This window comes from Phocoena sinus, chromosome 10 (assembly GCF_008692025.1).
Source record: "Phocoena sinus isolate mPhoSin1 chromosome 10, mPhoSin1.pri, whole genome shotgun sequence".
NCBI classification, from domain to species: domain Eukaryota; kingdom Metazoa; phylum Chordata; class Mammalia; order Artiodactyla; family Phocoenidae; genus Phocoena; species Phocoena sinus.
The window spans coordinates 70835041-70856011 of record NC_045772.1 but is presented as its reverse complement, the minus strand read 5'-3'; the positions used below and the strand labels follow the sequence as shown (position 1 = coordinate 70856011).

The 20971-nt window shown below is 35.1% G+C and overlaps 1 protein-coding gene across 3 annotated transcripts in view; it reads right to left on the bottom strand.

Annotated features, from left to right (window-relative positions):
- The window catches only part of YAF2 (YY1 associated factor 2), a 66035-nt gene that overhangs the window by 24573 nt on the left and 20491 nt on the right, over positions 1-20971 (bottom strand). Inside the window, exon 3 of one of the 3 annotated variants that reach the window (XM_032646214.1) lies at positions 17349-17420. The exons of 1 other annotated variant lie outside the window; for it this stretch is intronic. In XM_032646214.1, the coding sequence (XP_032502105.1) occupies positions 17349-17420 (72 nt within the window). Of the gene's footprint in view, positions 1-17348; positions 17482-20971 lie in introns of all 3 variants that reach the window. One more of the 3 variants, XM_032646215.1, reaches the window with a different exon arrangement.

Below are 20971 nucleotides of genomic sequence, written 5' to 3'. Positions count from 1 at the left end.
TCAACTATATTTAGCAATTCACTAGTAATAGTTCAGTGCAAATTAAAGATAGTATACATTAATATTCAAAGTTAAATGTAGTCAAACTGAACATTTAAGACCTGTGCATTTTATTGTATGTTAATTACACTTCAATTAAATAATTAAATGTAGCAAGACTTTAGTTATGAGTAACTGAAGGTGAAATATTTAGATAAAATTGATTTTTCCAGCTAACTAAAATATACATTTCAAAAAACACAAATCTTTTTTATTTTGTTCCTAAAATTTATTACATGCTTCACTGTCTTAGTAAATAGTATAACATATAAAAGCTATTAATTTTTTAAAGATGTCTTATGTGTGCCAAGGATCATACTAAGCTCTTTACATTCACTAACTTATTTAATTTCAAATTCCTTTTTATATGACAAGGAAACCAAGGCTCAAAATGTTTAAGACATCTGCAATGATCATATTCCACGTCATACTCAACTCCAGGTCTGCCTGACTCTAAAGTCTGTACTTTTATTTTTTTCCCCAGCTTTATTAAGGTGCAATTGACAAAACTGTATATAATTAAGGCAGACGTGATATTTTGATATACGTATACATTGTGAAATGGTTACCACAAACTAACATATCCATCACCCCATGTCACCTGTTTTTGTGGTGGTGAGAACATTAAAGATTTACTCTTTTAGCAAATTTCCAGTATACAATATTACTAACTACAGTAACCATGCTGTACATTAGATTCCCCAGAACTTACTCATCCTGCATAACTGAAACTTTGTACCGTTTGACCAACATTTCCCCATTTCTCCCACCCCCAGCCCCTGGAAGCAACCATTCTACTCTGCTTCTATGAGTTCAACTTTTTTAGATTCCACATATATGTGACACCATGCAGGATTTGTCTTTCCACAGCCCATACTTACAACATGTCACAAGGCTGTGTTGTCTTGCTTACTCAGAATCACCTTTTAGAACCTCATGCAGCATGTTATTCTGGAGCCATTAAGATGTTTTGGGACATCTGCCCTTATCTGAAATGGCAGTTCCAGAATGCTGTCTCATTCTAGCTGGTGATTCTTTTCTCTCCTGTCTTGGCATCAGCTACCACTTCTCCGTATATCTGATTTGGGCAACCTTAGTCTTCTCAGTCACAACTCCAGGCCCCAAGCTGCTTCTAATTTAATATCTACCATAATCAGAGAAGAAGGGAAAATTGCCAAGAATAAGATCTTATCAAATTGGTGATCATATCCTATATAATTGTTTTACATCACTGTTAACAACTGTGACACAAAAAAATTCCATGAAGCAGAATACGGTTGTAATTCTTAAAGCTGCATACAGCACTCCAGAAGCTAATGGGGGAGATGTGGATGATGAGGGAGAGGTGACTACAGAGCTCCCTAACCCTTCTGCAATGAAAGCAGCTCTGCTTTCACTTTATTAATTGGAGCTCCAAAGAAAATTATATGAGATTTCATTTTTATAAATTTATTTATTTTTGGCTGCATTGGGTCTTCACTGCCGCACGCCGGGCTTTCTCTAGTTGCGGCGAGCGGGGGCTACTCTTTGTTGCGGTGCACGGGCTTCTCATCGCGGTGGTTTCTCTTGTTGCAGAGCACGGGCTTTAGGTAAGCGGGCTTCAGTAGTTGCGGCACGTGGGCTCAGTAGTTGTAGTGCATGGGCTCAGTAGTTGTGGCTCACGGGCTCTAGAGCGCAGGCTCAGTAGTTGTGGCACACGGGCTTAGTTGCTCTACAGCATGTGGGATCTTCCCGGACCAGAACTCGAACCCGTGTCCCCTGCGCTGGCAGGTGGATTTTTAACCACTGCACCACCAGGGAAGCCCTATGAGATTTTTTTTTTAATGGGAAAACTATTAAAATAAACTAACCAAAAACACTGTAGGACTGTGTTTGTGGAAATTACTGAAAAATGGCTGAAAACTCAACGAGGTGGATAGTTCTTGAATCTAGTAACCGAATGCCCAGAACAAAGCACTGAATGTTATCCCAAGGGTTTGGGGATTACTTCAATATCACGCTTCTCTAATTTCTATAACTCTTAGCACATCTAGAACAAAGTTAAATAATACTGATGAGAATTTCCTTGCCTTGTTTCTAATATTAATATCACTTAATTTCTAATATATCTCCATGAAGCACTTTCCTGATTATGGTTTTGAGGTGCATATTTTAATTATGTTATGGTTTTATTAAAGACTGTTTCCAGATTTTTTAGGAGAATGTTTTTACATTTTTAAACTCAATTAATTGAGGTTTTTTTGTTTTGAGGTTTGGGAAGGTTTCATGGTTTGGTTTCTAGTTCTTGCTTTTTTATTAACTTAAAATTTCATTGTAGAGTGTATGGTTGATAATACCTTTTTCCTCCCAGTTTTCTTTCTAGTACTTATTTTTGGAAATGTCTCATGGGGAATAAAAACGGTGTCATTCTTTTTACAATAAAAAAGTGTGATATATCAGATTTATTGACTATATAATTCAGAGTCTCCATATCTCATATTTAATCTCTCTGATGTGGCAAGGACTGAAAGATGTTTTAAAGTCTCCCGTTACTGTTATATTTCTTTCTCTTCCTCCTTGAATTTACAGTTTTCACTTTAAACACTTCAATGCTTCATCTTTGGAAAATAAAGATTTGTGGTTCTCTTCATATTGGTAACTGTATCCTTGATTATTACAAAGGGCCTCTCTTTTTTTCACCTGATGTTTACTGCTTTTAATTCAACACTGTCTAGCAATACCATCCAATGATTAATTTTTTGTTTTTATTTGCCTAGTATCTTGTTTTGACTATCCATTTACCTCCAACCCCCCTAGTAATTTTGGTCTAGATATCTCTAACATCAAGTGTGTAGCTGGGTTTTGTGTTTTATCTAATCTGAGTCTTGCTGAATAGCTAAGCTTATGTCATGGGCTTCTATTGTTTTAATAAGCACATATGATCTTGCTTCTATGTTTTCTGGGTCTGTTTTTCCTTTCATGCTCATTCTTTTTATCTTCCATCTTTTGCTACACAGTTATTCACATATTAAACAAATGTTTACTGAGCACCTACTATGTGCCAAGTACCATACTTAGTGTTAAGAACACAATGATAAACAAAAAAGTTAGCTACATACATACAATTACAAACTGGTTTTGTTCTTCCCCACCCCCACTCAAACACCATTAGCAATTCTAACAGGAGTTGGCGTAGATAAGGCTTCCAAGGAAGATTGCTCACATGATCTGACATGCTCAGACTTAAATAATGAAAAGGAGGTGCTCCAATGAAATAGTGGGAGAAAGATTATATTGGGCAGAAAGTAAGCAATGAGTATACAAAGGTGGCAAAGAACTCGGTGGGCTATAGAAACTGAAGGGAAGGCTGAAGGATATTGAGCAAGGGGGAAGAACTACATGAGATTAAGAGGTAGAAACACCATATCAGGTCTTCAAATGGGCCAAGTTAAAGAAAGAATCTTGGCTTTATTTTAGGTACAATAGGTATCCTGAAATACTTTTAAATTTTAAACGTAGAGAATGAAGCGTGACACGTATGGAACTGAAGAGACCAAGTAGTACAGTATTAGAGTAGCCCTGACAGGAGACGGTGGTGACTTGGAGTAGTTGGCAAATGGTGAAGATGGATCCAAAGATTTTAATCAAGGTAGTACTATCACTCTTCCTCTTACCCTTCTCCCAGTTCTGGAGTTATGTGGGCTACTTTTAGACCTATTCAAGATTACTTTTACATATAGTATAATTTGGTTGTTTATTAAAAAGACATGCTACATAAACTCATTCATTCAGTAAATATTTATCAAATGTTTATTACTGCCAGGAAACATTCTAGGCATGGGAATATAGCAAGAAAGAAAAAAAATCCCTAGACTTGCAGAGTTTACATGTTGTGAAATAAAATAAAACTAAGTCTTCTTTATGTATCTCATTATGTCCTACCATAATATTCTAAATCGGGTAACATTAAAGCATTTTTTGATGTAGTATAGTCATTCATTCACTCAACAGACATTTACTAAACACCATCTATGTACCAGGTCCTACTCTACAGGTATACAGAAATATCCCCTCATGAGCACACATATTAATTGCTAGAGATAGGCACACACACAGACACACACAGACACACACACACACAAATATATATATATATAATTTATCTGTATTATTATAAATAAGCATACACATATATATTATTATATGTGCGTATGAGTAGAAGGTAGGAGTAGAATAAAAATAAAGCAGGGTATGGGAAGAAGCACAGAAGTGCTATTTTTCTGCAGGGAAATCAGGTAAGCACCTCTCATGAGGTTACTCTTAAGCAGAGTCCTCAGTGAAGCGCAGGAGGAAGCCATGCAGGTATCTAGATGTGAAACATTCCAGGAAAGGCAAAACCGACTGTAAAGGCCCTGAGGCAGAAGGCTGGTATGTTCAAAGAACACTAAGGTGACCAAAATGTCTGAACTGCAATGAGTGAGAGAGAAAATGGTAAAATCAGTCTGAAGAGGTGGCCAAGGACCAGACCATGCAAAGCCCACCTTTTCTACAATGGAGATAACTTGGAATTTTATTCTAAGTAGGATGGGAAAGGAAGTAGGATGTGAAGGTTCTGAATAGGAGAATAACATGATCTGACTAAAGTTAAAACCAAAACTACTTGGCTGCCCTACTTAGAATGGTCAAAATCTAGAACACTGACAACACCAAATGCTGGAGAGGATGTGAAGCAAAAGGAACTCTCAGGTACAGTCACTTAAGAAGACCGTTTGGTAGCATTTTATAAAACTAAATATACTCTTACCATACAATCTAGCAAGCGTGCTCTTTAGTATTTACCCAAAGGAGTTGAAAACTTATGTCCACACAAAAAACAACATATGGATGTTTACAGCAGCTTTATTCATAATTACCAAAACTTGGAAGAAACCAAAATGTCCTTCAATAGGTGAATGGATAAATAAACTGTGGTACATGCAGACAATGGAATATTATTCAGTGCTAAAAAGAAATGAGTTATCAAGCCACCAAAACACACGGAGGAATCTTAAATGCATATTACTAAGTGAAAGAAGCCAATCTGAAAAGGCAAATACTGTATGATTCCAACTATATGACCTTCTGGAAAAGGTGCAAGTATAGAGACAATAAAAAGATCAGTGGTTGCCAGGGGTTGGAGGAGGGAAGGATGGAATAGGCAGAGAACCGAAGACTTTTAGGGCAGTAAAGCTATTCTGCATGACGTTATAATAGTAAATACATGCCATAATATATTTGTCCAAACCCATAGAATGTGTAACACCAAGAGTGAATCCTAATGTAAACAATGAACTTTGGGGGATAATTATGTTTCAATACAGGTTCATCAATTATAACAAATGTACCACTCTGGTGGGGATGTTGATAATGGGGGAAGCTATGCAAGTGTGGAGGCAGGGGATATATGGGAAATCTCTGTACCTTCCACTCAGTTCTGCTCTGAACCTAAAACAGCTCTAAAGAATAGTCTATTTAAGAAACAAAAACTGATTGCTTTAAAAGAGTGAATATAAACGGTATGAATGACATATCCCCTTGCAAAACAGTCTGGGGGAGATTTTAAGGTAATGTCCTTCTTATAGTTTCCCAAGTCAATCACATTTAGAGTTTGTGGTCCACAAGGCAAAGCTCTGAGACATGAAGATCTATAATTAAATTCTGGCTCTGCTACTGAATGACTTCTGTTCTTATGTAAGTCACTTAACCTTTCTGGACACTGCTTTCTTGAGAATATAATTACAATAATAATAGTCATTCTGCAAAGGGGTTTGTGAGGATCAAATTAAAATGAGCACTAGAAACTTAAAAAAAAAATTACCTGGCTGCTATTTAGAGACCAGATGGTAGGGGAGCAGAGAGTAATCACAGAAACCAGTTAGGAACTTACTACAATAGGCAGGCAGGAGATGATGGTGGCCTATATTAGGAAGGCAACAACAGAGCGTGGAAGAAGTGGCAGAATTCCAAATATATTTTGGAGATACAGGAGACAGGATTTGTAGATGAATAGGAAGTAAAGGATAAGAGAGAGAGTGAGCGGAGAGAGAATGTGTCATCAGAAAGAAGGAATTTGGGGAGAGAAATCTAAGTTCAATTTTGCACATTAAGATTGAGAAACCTAGGACTTCCCTGGTGGCACAGTGGTTAAGAATCCGCCTGCCAATGCAGGAGACAAGACATCGCGCCCTTGTCCGGGAAGATCCTACATACCGTACAGCAACTAAGGCCACATGCCACAACTACTGAGCCTGCACTCTAGAGCTCGTGAACCACAACTACTGAGCCAGCGTGCCACAACTACTGAAGCCCGCGCACCTAGAGCCCGTGCTCTGCAACAAGAGAAGCCACCGCAATGAGAAGCCCATGCACTGCAACGAAGAGTAGACTCCGCTCACCCTAACGAGAGAAAGTCTGCATGCAGCAATGAAGACCCAATGCAGCCAAAAAGAAATAAAAAAAAAGATTGAGATACCTAGAAGACATGAAGTGGAGTTGCCTAAATAACTGTCTAATGTTTCACACTCAAAAAAGTGGGAGATGTTTACATCTAACTTATTGAAAACACTCACTGTTTTACAGCCACATCTTAAACATGCATATGGTAAATAGCAAGACCTTCCAAATGCCAATATCAGTTAAACTATTATACCAACAGGTGATTAAAACGAGACAGACATGGTTTTAACCCTTAGTTTACAGTTTAGTGTGAGAAACAGAAAAATACACAAGTAATTAAAATATATGCACTACGGGAGAAGTCCAAAATGGAGGAAGAAATTTAGGCAGAGCTAAAAACTACCTTAACATCACCTATAAATAACACTCAAATGCTGCACTCACTATGCTGGGTGACGTGCACTGACCATAATGGGTATTATGAACATAGTAGGGTTAGGAAGAAGATAGAATGGGATTGAGATTCTACTAGAAGGGAGATGGAGTAACAAAGAGGTAGGTTAAGAAAGACTGGGAACTCCTAACAGGTACGAAAGTTAAACAGAAATTAAGACAAGAAAACAGCCCAGAAAACCCCAGAATCTGAGCATTTATATATTCAGAGCCCAAGTAATCTCATGTTAGAAGAATAAGGTTTGGCACTCTTTGAAATAATTTACAGAAGATTGTTCTGCTGGTACTGGGACACACGGATAACCATCAGAGGTTACAGATTCATTTACTGAGAATAATCTTCTTAAATGTCCCTCATCTAGGAAAGATGAAACCAAAAAGCTATTAAAATGTCAAGTCACATGTCTTGTACCCTAATTATGGCTTTATTTTGCAGTATGTTCATTCTCAAACAGTGTCAACTAGGGGAAAAAAATGGGTTGATTTGAAAATCTCCAAGCCCTTAGTATCTTAGAGAATGGATACTCAATTCCCGTAAAGTAAGATGTTAGATCTCACCTCATAAAAAATAAGTCTGCATGTAAGGAAACCTTCTGCTTCAGAGCAGTGACTTTGAACCAAGAAAGGAGAGGTTTGTTACCCTGCTGGGATGAGGGAAATAACAATGACAATAATGTGCAGTCAACGCTTGAACAACAGAGGGCTTAGGGGTGACCACCTCCATGCAGTCAAAAATCTGAATATAACTTATAGTTGGCCCTTTGTATCCAGGGCTTCTGCACATCCATGGATTCAATCAGTGGCAGACTGTAGTACTGCATTATTTACTATTGAAAAAAATCCACATATAAGCAGACCCATGCAGTTCAAAGGTCAACTGTATAATGCTACCCACTATAGCCCATGTAGAAGATCTGAGTCTGATATTCTGATGAAAGGAGGAACTGATACTCTGATTAAAAGCTTATAGGAAGGAAACTTTACAATTTATCTAAAGAAATTAAGTAGGCCTGGATATGAGAAAACATTACAGAAAGACCTAAATGGTCTGTCAAATTTAGGAATGCATAGGAGGGTCTCAGGTTACCAATAATCAATAGTAAAGCTAAGCACCAATGAACAGGTGAAGCAATAAAAGAAAAAAAAAATACTCAAAGCATCTTTAATGAGAAGTAACAGATGGAGAACTATATAAAACCACATGTGTTTCAGATGCTCCAAATCTGCACTGTATAATACAGAAGCCATATGTGGGTCCTGAGCACTTGAAATGTGCTAATCTGAATTGAGATGTGCTCTAAGTATAAAATACACCCCAGATTTTTAAGACTTACTATGAAAAAGATTGTGAAATATCCTGCTAAAAACTGAAAGGGTAATATTTTAGATAAATTGAGTTACATTTTAATTTGGCCACAAGAAATTTTAAAATTATATATATAACTCCCTTTTGTGGCTTGCATTATATTTCTACTGGACAGTGCTGTTATAAATTAGTCATGTTTAATGTGAAGCCTTAAGTTAATATGACTATTTTTAACATTTTCATTGAATTTAATAGTTTGTTCCTTTAGTACTAAATTCCTCTTGGGTACATCCTGAATAAGATGATTTTAATGTGAAGAACAATGACAGCTTACCAGACTGTCCAGAAAATAGACTGAATCAAATATCTGGGGAGGGGCTTGAGCCAGCAGGATTGTTCCACCCAATGTTAGCCAGGCTCTCTTCATGTTATCTCTGGCAAAAGGGTTACATAGTAAGAAAGAAGCACTATGTACACATAGAACAGGATTTGACCAATAGTTTAGTCAAATCCATCCAGGATAACAATAAACTTTGTTTTAGGATTTTTCTCAATTACAATCCTAGTGTTAAACTTACAGTGTAAGATAAATATCTTTCACTATGATTTATTCAAGCTTACCCATTCTCAGCAATTTTCAGATATTCAAATTCACCCTTTGGGGAAAGAGCTCGCCTAATTTCAATTTGCTATAAAGGAAAACACACCTCTCTCATTAGGGTGAAAGGAAATAACTGTATCACTTTTTATGAGATACCATGACAGATTTTAAAAGATAGTGCAATTCTCATAAACACTAATACCATCTGGAAACATTCCATGGTCCTTCTGGAAACTTAAAAAGAATGTTGTTTTAGGAAATTAAGAATTTCACAAACAAGATACAGAACATAAAAGTTTTACAAGATAGCACTGACTCAAAGACAGAGAATGCAATATCTGAGAAAAACAACTTAACTATCCCAATATTACAAGACTACTAATTTTAAAAAAATGTATTGGACTCAGCACAAAGAAATTATATTGGATTTTAGAGATCCAATATTTCCTACAGATTAAAATATTTCTCAAGTCAGAATTCTTTGGCACAAAACAATTCAAGACTTCATATATAATTCTCAAACTGCCTTAGACTTTGGTAATCAGTTGAAGAAATGGAACCAGCGGAAGACACCCTAGACGGCTAGAGGAGAACTTTGGGATCAGGTGTTAGTTAATTTGAGAGCGAAGTGTCAAAGTGCATTCATTTCAACATCCAGGGTTCTACTAAGCACAAGGTATTAAACTAAGTTTTGGAGATATAATGGTGAACAAGCTACAATCTCTGACCATTACAGAATTTATTCTCTCATAGTTTTGTAAAAGAATAAGAAGTAGGATTGCCATCAACATTTCATTGCCCGTTTCTCTTGCCCCAACTCAAGACATTTCCCCCTTCTATTTGTATATGGAGGGGAAAGGGTGGGGATGGAGAAACAGGGAAGAAGAGATAGGGATATAACATACTGAATTAAAAGTATTTTTCTCATCTCTTTCCCTGTTCAACTCTGAACTCCTTAAAGAGAGAGGGTGAAAGCACCCTATCCCCAGCACCTAACCCAGGGTCTGGCACTTACCTGCTGCTCACTATCTCAGAACTAGACTAAATTACAGCCATTTTGCTAGGGCCACTGCTTTTTTCTTTTTCTATATAACCAATACCAAGAATAAATAAAGATTAAAACAATAAAGGTCAATCTTTCCAGTGTTTCCTTTTACAAAAATAAGCATATACATACATTAAGTGCAGATGTTTAAAAGCTATAATGTACATATTACTTTACTTATATTACTTTTATATTAAGGAAAAACATGCAGTTCCATAAGCTAGTTTCTTTTTACCACTATCATTAAGATCTCCCTCACCTCCCAACCCCATCCAGAGGTAACAACTACCATGAGTTTGGTGTAAATGAGATCATATTGTATGCATCATTCTGCAATACCTTTTCCTTGCATTTATGATGTCTCTCCATATTTATAAACATCAAAAGGTAGCATGGCATAGTGGACTCTGGAGCCAGGCCACTGAGGTTCAATCCTAGCTTTGAATCCCAGCTCTGCTATCTACTACCTATGACAGTAGGTAGGGTTATTTACCCCTCTATGCTTCAGTATTCCCATCTATAAAATGGAAATAATGACAGTACCTATTTCTAAGTTCTCATGAGGACTAAAATACTTAATGTTTATAAAATGCTTAGAACTATTCCTGGGCATAGACAGTAGAATCTGTTTCTTAAATTTAAAAAAATCACTGACAATAACCTAATCATAGATCTAGGTAATTCTTCATTAAATAACTTTTATATCTTATTTTATTTATCCATGCCTCTTATTATAGACCTTTAGATATTTTTTCCAAATGAATATCCCTGCATAAATCTCCCTGGGCAAATGTGCAAGTTTCTCTAGACTAATACCTTGAATAGTAATTGCTGGATACTAGATATGCACATTTTAAATTGTGTAACACTTATCTGATCCGGAGCGTTGCAATCTAATGAGTGAAAATCGATAGTTCGTAAGCTCTTAACTACATTTCCCTACAAATGAGGCTAAGCATCTTCTCAGTCCAATTTCCAGTTTCCTCTGCTGTGAATTACCTTACTATCCATTGTTCATTTTATTTGTATCACCTATGGTACCTCTTTTGATCTTTACGTATTCTGGACACAAATCCACTGGACATTACAGACATTACACATATCTCCCAGATGTGACATTATGTTTTAGTTTGGTTTACGATGCCTTACATTAAACCTAAGTTTTTCTTTTTGAGGTAGTCAAATCCTTGATGGTTTTTTATCCTTGAAGGCTCATTCTTTTTTTCTTGACTTGTTAAAGAAGGCCTTACATATCCTAAAGATACATAGTCTTCTATACTTTCCTTTTTTTTAAAAACAGTTTCTCATGTTTAGTGTTCAATTCAACCGGAATTTATTTCTGCATATGGTCTGAAGTAGAAATCTAGTTTTCCCCCATATAGAAAAACCAATTCAACAGTCTACATTTTCTTTCCCTGATAGAAAATGCCATCTCTAGCACCTAACAACTTCTCAAATATATATGGATCCATTTCTGAACTCTCTATTCTGTTACATTAATCTGTCTTTTCCTGTATTAAGCCTATACTACTTTAAATACCATAAGGCTTTACTTTTCTTTGAGGTATAATTTATATAAAGTATACAAGTACTCTACTATGTACAGCTTGATTTTTAAATATGTACACCCTTGTATGATCCAACTTAGACCAAGATATTAACATTTCTCAAGCTCCAGAATGCTCCTCATATCCCTTCTCAGTCAGTACCATGCTTCCAAGATAACCACTATTCTGATCTCGATCACCACAGATTAGTTCTGTTTCTGAGCTTCCTAGAAATGAAATCATACAATATGAACTCTTTTGTGTCTCACTTCTTTTGCTCAACATTTAGTCTAGAAGTTTCATCTCATGTTGTGTGTAGCAGTTTATTTTTTTTCATGCTATGTAGGATTCTATTCTATATATCATAATTTTAAGATTAGTCTAGATATCCAACAGCGCAACTCCCTCTTCTTTGTTCTTTTCCTTCTTTCAGAGCTGTCTTGGTTACTCGTGTGCCTTTACTTTTGTATATGAAGGTCATTTTCCACCAAAAAAGAAAAAAAAATCCTACTGAGATTTTTGTTTGAAATTACATATAAATCACAGAGAAGTTAATTTTTTAGCAATATGTATACTTCCCACTAATAATTATAGTATATCCTTCTATTCATGTCTACTTTTATGTCCTTCAATAAAACCTTGGGTACTTTACAGAATTTGCTGTATAAGAGTTATTGTTCATTTTCTAACTGGTTGTCAATTTGAATGTTGAGCTTGTATCCAGTAACACTGAATTCTCTTATTAGTATAGTCTGTTGATTTTTTAAAAAATTTTTTCTAGGGATATGTTCATCTCATTTTTCTTCCTTTCCAATCCTTTTGTATTTTATTTCTATTTTTTTCTTATCTTATTAGTAGAGATATATTTGTCTTATTCCTGACGTTAAAGGGAATGTTTCTAAGGTTTCACCATTCAGCATGACACTTGCTGTTTGAAAGACAGCCTTTACTGGAAGAAAAAAGTTCATTTCTCTTCATGGTTTGAGGGTTACCTTTTTAAAAAACATTAATGAGTGCTGAGTTTTATCATATACTTTTACCAAATCTTTCAAGATATTTTTCCCTAAATCTTACCATATAAATTACATTGATATAATTTCAAATACTGAACTATCCTTACATTCTTATCCTAATTAAAATTTTTCAAGAAAAAATAAAATAATAAAATTTTTATCTCTGTTCATAAATGAGATTGAATGTAATATATTTTCCCTTGCATATTCTTTTCAGTTCAGGTTTCAAGGCTAAATTTGTCTGATAAACAACAGGGCAGCTCTCCCTCTTTTTCTATTATCTGGGTCAGTTTGTATAAAATTGGGATTACCTGTTCCCCAAAAGTGTATGCGAAATTATGATTACAAAATCACAATTAAATCTAATCCTTCTGATACTACTTCACACCAATTTTAGGATGGCTTTAATCAAAAATAGAGATAATGAAAATGTTGGTGAGGGTGTAGAAAAACTAGAACCTTCATACATTGCTGGTGGGAAAGTAAAATGGTACAGCTGCTCTGGAAAACAGTCTGGTAGCCCCCCAAAAGGTTAAACAGAGTTACCATATAACCCAGCAATTCTCTTCCTAGGTATACACCCAAGAGAAATGAAAACACATGTTCACACAAAATCTTTCACACAAATGTTGGTACCAGGACTGTTCATAATAGGAAAAAAATAGGAAAAAAATCCAAATATCCATCAACTGATGTGGTATATCCACACAATGCAATACTATTTGGCCATAAAAAGGAAATGAAGTATATTGATACATGCTACAACATGGCTGGACCTTAAAAATATTATGCTAAATGAAAGAAGTAAACCACAAAAGGCCATAAACTGTATGATTCCATTGTGTGAAATGTGTAGAACTGGCAAATCTATAGAAACAAAGAGTAGATTAGTGGTTGTCTAAGGCTTGAGGGTTTGTGGAGAATTGGGACTGACTGCTAATACGTACATGGTTTCTTTCTGAGGTGATGAAAATATTCTAAAATTGACTGTGGTAATGATTGAACAATTCTGTAAAAATATTAAAAACCATTAAATTGTACATTTTAAATGGATAGGTGGTATGGTTTATGAACTATAGCTCAATTAAGTTGATATTTAAAAAAACTTCTTGGGGAAATTTACTATAGCTTCAATGTCTTAGTGGTTTTTAGTTCCTATGGATTTTCTTTTTCTTGTACAATTTTTGAATGATTTTTTCCCTAGAAAACAGACCATTTCACCAGGTTTTTAAAATTTATATACACATAAATTAATAGTGATTTCTTATGGTTTTAAAAATAACAATTACTATTTGTAATTATATCCCATTTTATAACTTTATTATTTGTGTCATCTGCTTCTTGGTACTTCCAGAACTTAATCAACTGAAAAGAACCAGCTTCAATTTGAATGAACATTGCTACTATTTCTATTGTTGATTACTTTCTATTTCATCAAATTCTACTTTTATTTTCATTTCCTCTTTCCTTCTTTCTTTGGTTTTACTTTTTACTTTTTTTAGTTTTTTGAGCTGTATATCCGGGTCACTTATTTTCTTTCAACCTAATACATGCATTTAAGGTTATACGTTTACCCCTAAGCACCACTTTTCTTATATCCCTCAAGTACTGATACAATGCTTTTGTTGTGATTCAGTTCTAATTATTTTATAATTTCCACTATTTTTTTTAATCCTTGAAAATTCTTAGTCATTTTTTCTTCAATATTGCTTCTCTACCATTCTCTGTATTCTCTCTTCTGAAACTCTAATTAGAGATACGCTGGAGCTTTTCAATCTATTTCTAAGGTGTCTTAGTTTTTATTTTCTATTTTTCATCTCTTTATCTCCCTGTGCTCTAGTCCTGGAAGAGTTAACCAGTTTTATCTTGAAATTAACAACTTCTATCTTTAGCTACATCTAATCTTCTATTTTGCCCAATGATTTTTTAAAAATTTATTTATTTTATTTATTTATGTTTGGCTGCATTGGGTCTTTGTTGCTGCATGTGGGCTTTCTTTCGTTGCGGCGAGCGTGGACTACTCTTAGTTGTGGTGCACGGGCTTCTCACTGCGGTGGCTTCTCTTGCTGTGGAGCACGGGCTCTAGGCGCGTGGGCTTCAGTAGTTGCAGTGCACAGGTTTAGTTGCTCTGTGGCATGTGGGATCTTCCCAGACTAGGGATCGAACCCATGTGCCCTGCACTGGCAGGCAGATTCTTAACCACTACACCACCAGGGAAGTCGCCCATAGATTATTTTATAACTAGATATATTTTTCATTTTCAAGATTTCAATTGGTTAATTTATATATCTACATATATTTTTTTCTTGACTGTTCTTATTCAATTATAATGGAATATGCTCTGAATAATAAAAAAGGAATAGATATACTTTAATCTAATATACTTTTAGGTGAAATGTTCTTTGAAAAGTTCTCCATTATAAAATTCTTCTTTAATGTCAAAAAAAAATACTTCTTAAGAGCTCTCTTGAATGCTGTTCTACTGAATGTTATCCCACTGTGCCTACCTGCATCAAGGCATGGAAAGAATAAGTCCTATTATTGCCATTTTAGAATTAGAGAAACTGAAGCACAATAAAGTTCTTTATAAAATACTTTCTCCCCAACTTTTGTTTGAAAAATATCAGAGCCACAGAAAAGTTGAAAGTACAATGAATACCACCATACCCTTCACCTAGATTTTAAACTGTTAAAATTTTCTAGATCTGCTCTCTCTCTCCTTTTCTCTCTCTTTACATACACATATCACCACATCCAGATACCCACACATTATTCTTCTGAATTCATCATGATATTTCACTTCTAAATATTTCAGCACACATCTCTACAGAACAAGGGTATTCTCATACCATATCACACTAAGAACACCAGGAGACTGAAGAGTCAGCAGATTCAAATCAAACACTTAAATCATCTGACTAACTGTTCTTCATTTTGGCTTGTCTAATTAGACCTGAAGTGGCTCTCTGGTGATTATTTAGAAGTGACAATCAATCTGTCAAAAAGCATTTCCTTCCTTCAGTGACCCTGAAATCAGATTTCATTTACTGCTTCATCAGACAGGTATCTTAAATCCAAGCATTTCTGAAAAAAATCAAGCAATAATCTGCTAAGATATTCCAACCTCAAAAATCAAGTATACTACTACACAGAGTCTTAAAGTGAATACAATCGAATTAACACTCTCAAAGCTATACATTCTTTTCTAATGTGCAGTGGAAGTTTATAGTGTATTAAACAATTATAATTTCACTATACCAGCTTTGAAGGAAAAAAGTTGTTGTTCTTAAGAAAAAATACACAATACAAACAGGATTGATTAGCCAAATGAACCCGTTTTATAAATGAAAAAACTGGCAAGTATATTTGTGATTCTACATAAAAACTAATTTTTCAATGGGCACGATTTAATCTCAGTCACTAATGTTAGGAAGTAAGATAACACAATAAAATCCTATCCTTGCTCTCAAAGACCATACAAGTCAGCTTAAGAGTTTTATGTCAGAAGAAATAACAATCAATACAACCTGAAGCTAATATTTAAAGCTAAACTGTGTCATACAGATAAGAATTATACCTACAATCACAGAAATATTTAAGATCAAACTACAATCAAATAATAGCTCATAAGAGAAGTTACTATGTGGCACTAGGCACTGTTCTAAGTACATTCTAAGAATTAGTTAATTCAATCCTCATAACAATCTCATTTTTCCACTGAAGAAGCAGAAATAACAGAGATGCCAGCATAAAAGGATTTATGTAAGGGGTAGGACCTGACCTCAACCTTAAAGTATAGAGAAGAAGAATGAAAAGAGGGTCATTTCAAGAAAATGGAAAAGCACAAGCCAAAGCATAAATATGAGAAGTATCCTGGTAAGAACAAAACAAAAGTTTCAAATTGAAGAAATTAAGGCTGGATAAATAGGACGGGATTAGATTACGGGAGGCCCTAAGTACCCAGCAAATGGATGAAATTTTATAAACAACAAGAGCAGGGCACCACTACAGGTCTTTATGTGCTATAAGTGGCCTTTTAACAATGGTAACCTGGTAACAATGCAGAATGAGTGAGAGAGAAATGGGAAGCAAGGAACTCTGTCCAATTCTAACATTTACATAAATAAATGGGGTTGGTACATGAGGAATCACAGAGCTCATAGTGAACCAACTATGTCACCCCTTCACATCAATAAGCCAATCCATTATGAACAATGAAGTGGTAAGTATAATTGCAACACACCCTGAATTATTTCCAAATATACCTTCAATGAAATAAAAGGTACAATGAAAACTAGGTCAGTAAGAAGTAAAACTATTCTTGCTGTTTAGTACTGTGCCAAAAGAATTTGGCCGAATTTGACATAAGCAGAAATTTTACAGTACAAGTATCTACTTCAATAAAACAAACATCACAAATAAAGGAATTAAAATAATTCAACATATAGCTTCCTCACACTGCTTTAGAACTATTGCACTATTTATCAAAAGGTAATAAATATATACTTTTTATAAACAGCTATTATGTAAATGTATACTTTAAAATTAATGTCACATTTATTCATGTACCTGTTAAGCACTAGGTATTTATCATCCATACAGTAAATTCTATAATCCACATCAAACTTACAAAAAGAGGCTATCCCAAACAACTTCCTCTCTTTGTAATTAAATGAACTCCTGAAGAGAAGAAATGTCGGGAAAAAATCTTAAGTCTGTGAAAACTAGATTACTTACCAGCAACTTGAGTTATCCTATTGGGTCTTTTCCCTCACAGATCCACCTCTCTTGCCCTTCTGTCCAGCATGAGAATCTTCCTGATGGGCATCCACTGGAACTGAGGGGGCATGCAGTACAGACGCATATGTAAGAAAGTTGGGGGGAGGGGATTTGGGAGATGCTAGAGACATGCTTCAGTGTGCTTGCTTACCTTCCTGAAATTGGAAATTTCAACGGTCCCTTGGTCCTCGAGGCATTCACAATAACTTCAAAGAATGTGGATCTGTGGAGATTACCCAATAGGAGAACTCCAGTTACTGGTAAGTGATCCAGCTTTTTCTTCTCTATCAGAATAAGAAAATTATTTAAATTCATTTGAGATTATTAATACATGTAGAACTACAGGGGACAGAGTTGTAAATTCATCAGATTATTATATATGAATGCACCAAAGTAAATACAGAAACAATGTGCTAACTATGAGGTCAACAGAAACTTCTGGCATTATCAGAAACACAAGGAAAAGAAAATGATTTGAATGGTTTCATTTTAAAATCTCCAGCTGTAACAACAGCTATATTTTAATATATAAAAAATCAGCTATCAGACTATTCTATCTCACTAAAACACCACCATCATTTTTTAATATTAGTAAAGGATAATTAGTTGAACAAAATCTACCATTTCTTAACTAGCCATTGTCATTAACATTGCTTGAATTTTGGTGTAGAGGCCACCACAGTGGATTAACAATCTGTAAGGCTTCAGATAAAAAGCATCAATGCAATTCCCATTCATCAGTCAATAAGTCTTTAAAATAACCATTTGTCACCTACAACAAACCAACCACGTACACATGTCCACAAAAAAAAAAAAAAGGTATGCCAGGCCACTGATAAACAATGATGCTGATTTTAATGTAAATAATTGTACAAAGTAGTACAGTAACATTTTTGATTAACTGTTATGTTTTTTATTTTTATAGCAATAGATTATTTTATTTTACTTAATTTTTTTCCATTTCATTTATTTTTTTTACATCTTTACTGGAGTATAGTTGCTTTACAATGTTGCGTTAATTTCTGCTGTATAACAAAGTGAATCATTTATACGTATACATATATCCCCATATCCCCTCCCTCTTGCATCTCCCTCCCACCCTCCCTATCCCACCCCTCTAGGTGGTCACAAACCACCGAGCTGATCTCCCTGTGCCTATGCAGCTGCTTCCCACTAGCTATCTATGTTACATTTGGTAATGTATATATGTCAATGCTACTCTCTCACCTCCTCCCAGCTTCCCCTTCCCACCCACCCCCCATGTTATACTTTTTAAATTGGACCTGTCATTGAAAAACAAAAAACTATTCCTAACAGAAGAAAGTCTCCTCAACAGAACTTTATTTCAGGTTCACATGAAGACCGCCTTTACCTTTAACTCAATACATATTAATCAGGTACATGTTCATTTTAATGTGCTAGAGCAGTGATGACTTCAAACACTAGCTCTTACTGAAGATACAGATACGTTTCAGTTATAGTCTTCCCTGCTACCATTATGCTCCTATTTAATAATTATCCCTTACCTTCAAGAAACATATGGTTTCATGGTTCTTCGTTCTATGGAAAAAATTAAAGATAATGTATAGCTTTTCCTTTGTTTTAAGAGTAAACAGGATAAAATTGGGTATAAAATCATTACTCAACAAAAAACAAACTGAAAATGTAATTCTAATGAAAATCTGAAGTGTCAATCTTCTTATAAGGTAGTATTTGTATTTGGTAAAGGCTGACAGCACCATGTCAACCGATTTTTCCTAGATTCCCACTTAAAAATACAAATTGTCTCAGATAAATTATATCCATTTTTATATAAATCTGAGTTTTAAAAAATAACAATAATTAATGCATTAGCTTTTTATTTTTGGATGAATTAGGATCCTTTGCTTTTATTTTTCCTTTCACTTTTCTTTTTTAACATCTTTCTGGGAGTATAATTGCTTTACATTGTTGTGTTAGTTGCTGCTGTATAACAAAGTGAATCAGCTATACATATACATATATCCACATATCCCCTCCCTCTTGTGTCTCCTTCTCACCCTCCCTACCCCATCCCTCTAGGTGGTCACAAAGCACCCAGCTGATCTCCCTGTGCTATGCGGCTGCTTCCCATTAGCTATCTATTTTACATTTGGCAGTGTATATATGTCAATGCCACTCTCTCATTTCATCCCAGCTTACCCTTCCCCCTCCCCATGTCCTCAAGTCCATTCTCTATGCCTGCATCTTTGTTCCTGTCCTGCCCCTAGGTTCTTCAGAACCTTTTTTATTTTAGATTCCATATGTGTTAGCATACGGTATTTGTTTTTTTCTTTCTGACTTACTTCACTCTGTATGACAGACTCTAGGTCCATCCACCTCACTACAAATAACTCAATTTTGTTTTTCTTATGGCTGAGTAATATTCCATTGTATATATGTGCCACATCTTCTTTATCCATTCATCTGTCAATGGACACTTAGGTTGCTTCCATGTCCTGGCTATTGTAAATGGTGCTGCAATGAACATTGTGGTACATGTCTCTTTTTGAATTATGGTTTTCTCAGGGTATACGCCCAGTAGTGAGATTGCTGGGTCATATGGTAGTTCTATTTTTAGTTTTTTAAGGAACCTCCATACCATTCCCCATAATGGCTGTATCAGTTTACATTCCCACCAACAGTGCAAGAGGGTTCCCTATTCTCCACACACTCTCCAGCATTTATTGTTTGTAGATTTTTTGATGGTAGCCATTCTGACCGGTGTGAGGTGATACCTCATTGTAGTTTTGATTTGCATTTCTCTAATGATTAGTGATGTTGAGCATCCTTTTAGGTGTTTGTTGGCAATCTGTATATCTTCTTTGGAGAAATGTCTATTTAGGTCTTCTTCCCATTTCTGGATTGGGTTGTTTGTTCTTTTGACATTGAGCTGCACGAGCTGCTTAATGCATTAGCTTTCAAATGACCCACTCAGGCAAACAGGGGCACTACACAGAACTCAATTTCTAACTGTAATACAGAGATAAACGCCAAAAGGGCCATCTAGTTAACTAGATTCCTAGTTAACATCTGTTCCCTGAAAAGTAAGCAAGTACATGGCATGAAGGTTCTACGTGTTTGGATTGATGCAACAGATACAGGAGCAATAATCCAAATATTTTATCCTTATGGTATAAGGTAGTATAAAAGTTGTCATTAAGAACTAAATGATAATTTCCAATTTTAATTTATAGTAACACATGCAGTCTCCATTTAGACTCAGATCTTATGAACTGAAAATAAAATCAAGTGCATTTTAAAAAATAATTTGAGAATCAAAATATACTGAAAATATTTTAAGGTAACCAAAAGGTTCACTTAAGAGACCAGTATTCAAAGCTGTTTGTTGTTGTTATCATAGCATAAGCTCAACTAAGATGGATTTTATCAAAACAGCTGAGAAAAGAAATTCCAGAAATTAGGATACTCTATTCAAAAGTATCCTCCGTAAGCTCTAATAATTGTAACGCCCATCCACAAAAAGGTACTCCTTAGTAATCAAGAACCTAATCAAGTGTTTCACTAATGAGAATCTACTGCATAAAATCAATTTCAACTTTTGAAAGAACTGTTCAAAAAAAAAGAGTTATTTAGCTAACTTTCACTTCCACTACTACCCATTAGTTTAGACATTGTATTTTGGCCAGAAGCAACTTAAATTACAACTGGTTTTGTGATTCCAAGTCCATTATTTTCTAACTTTCAATTAAGATTTAAAATTCTAATGTAAGGTATTATAGCTGTGGAAAGTTG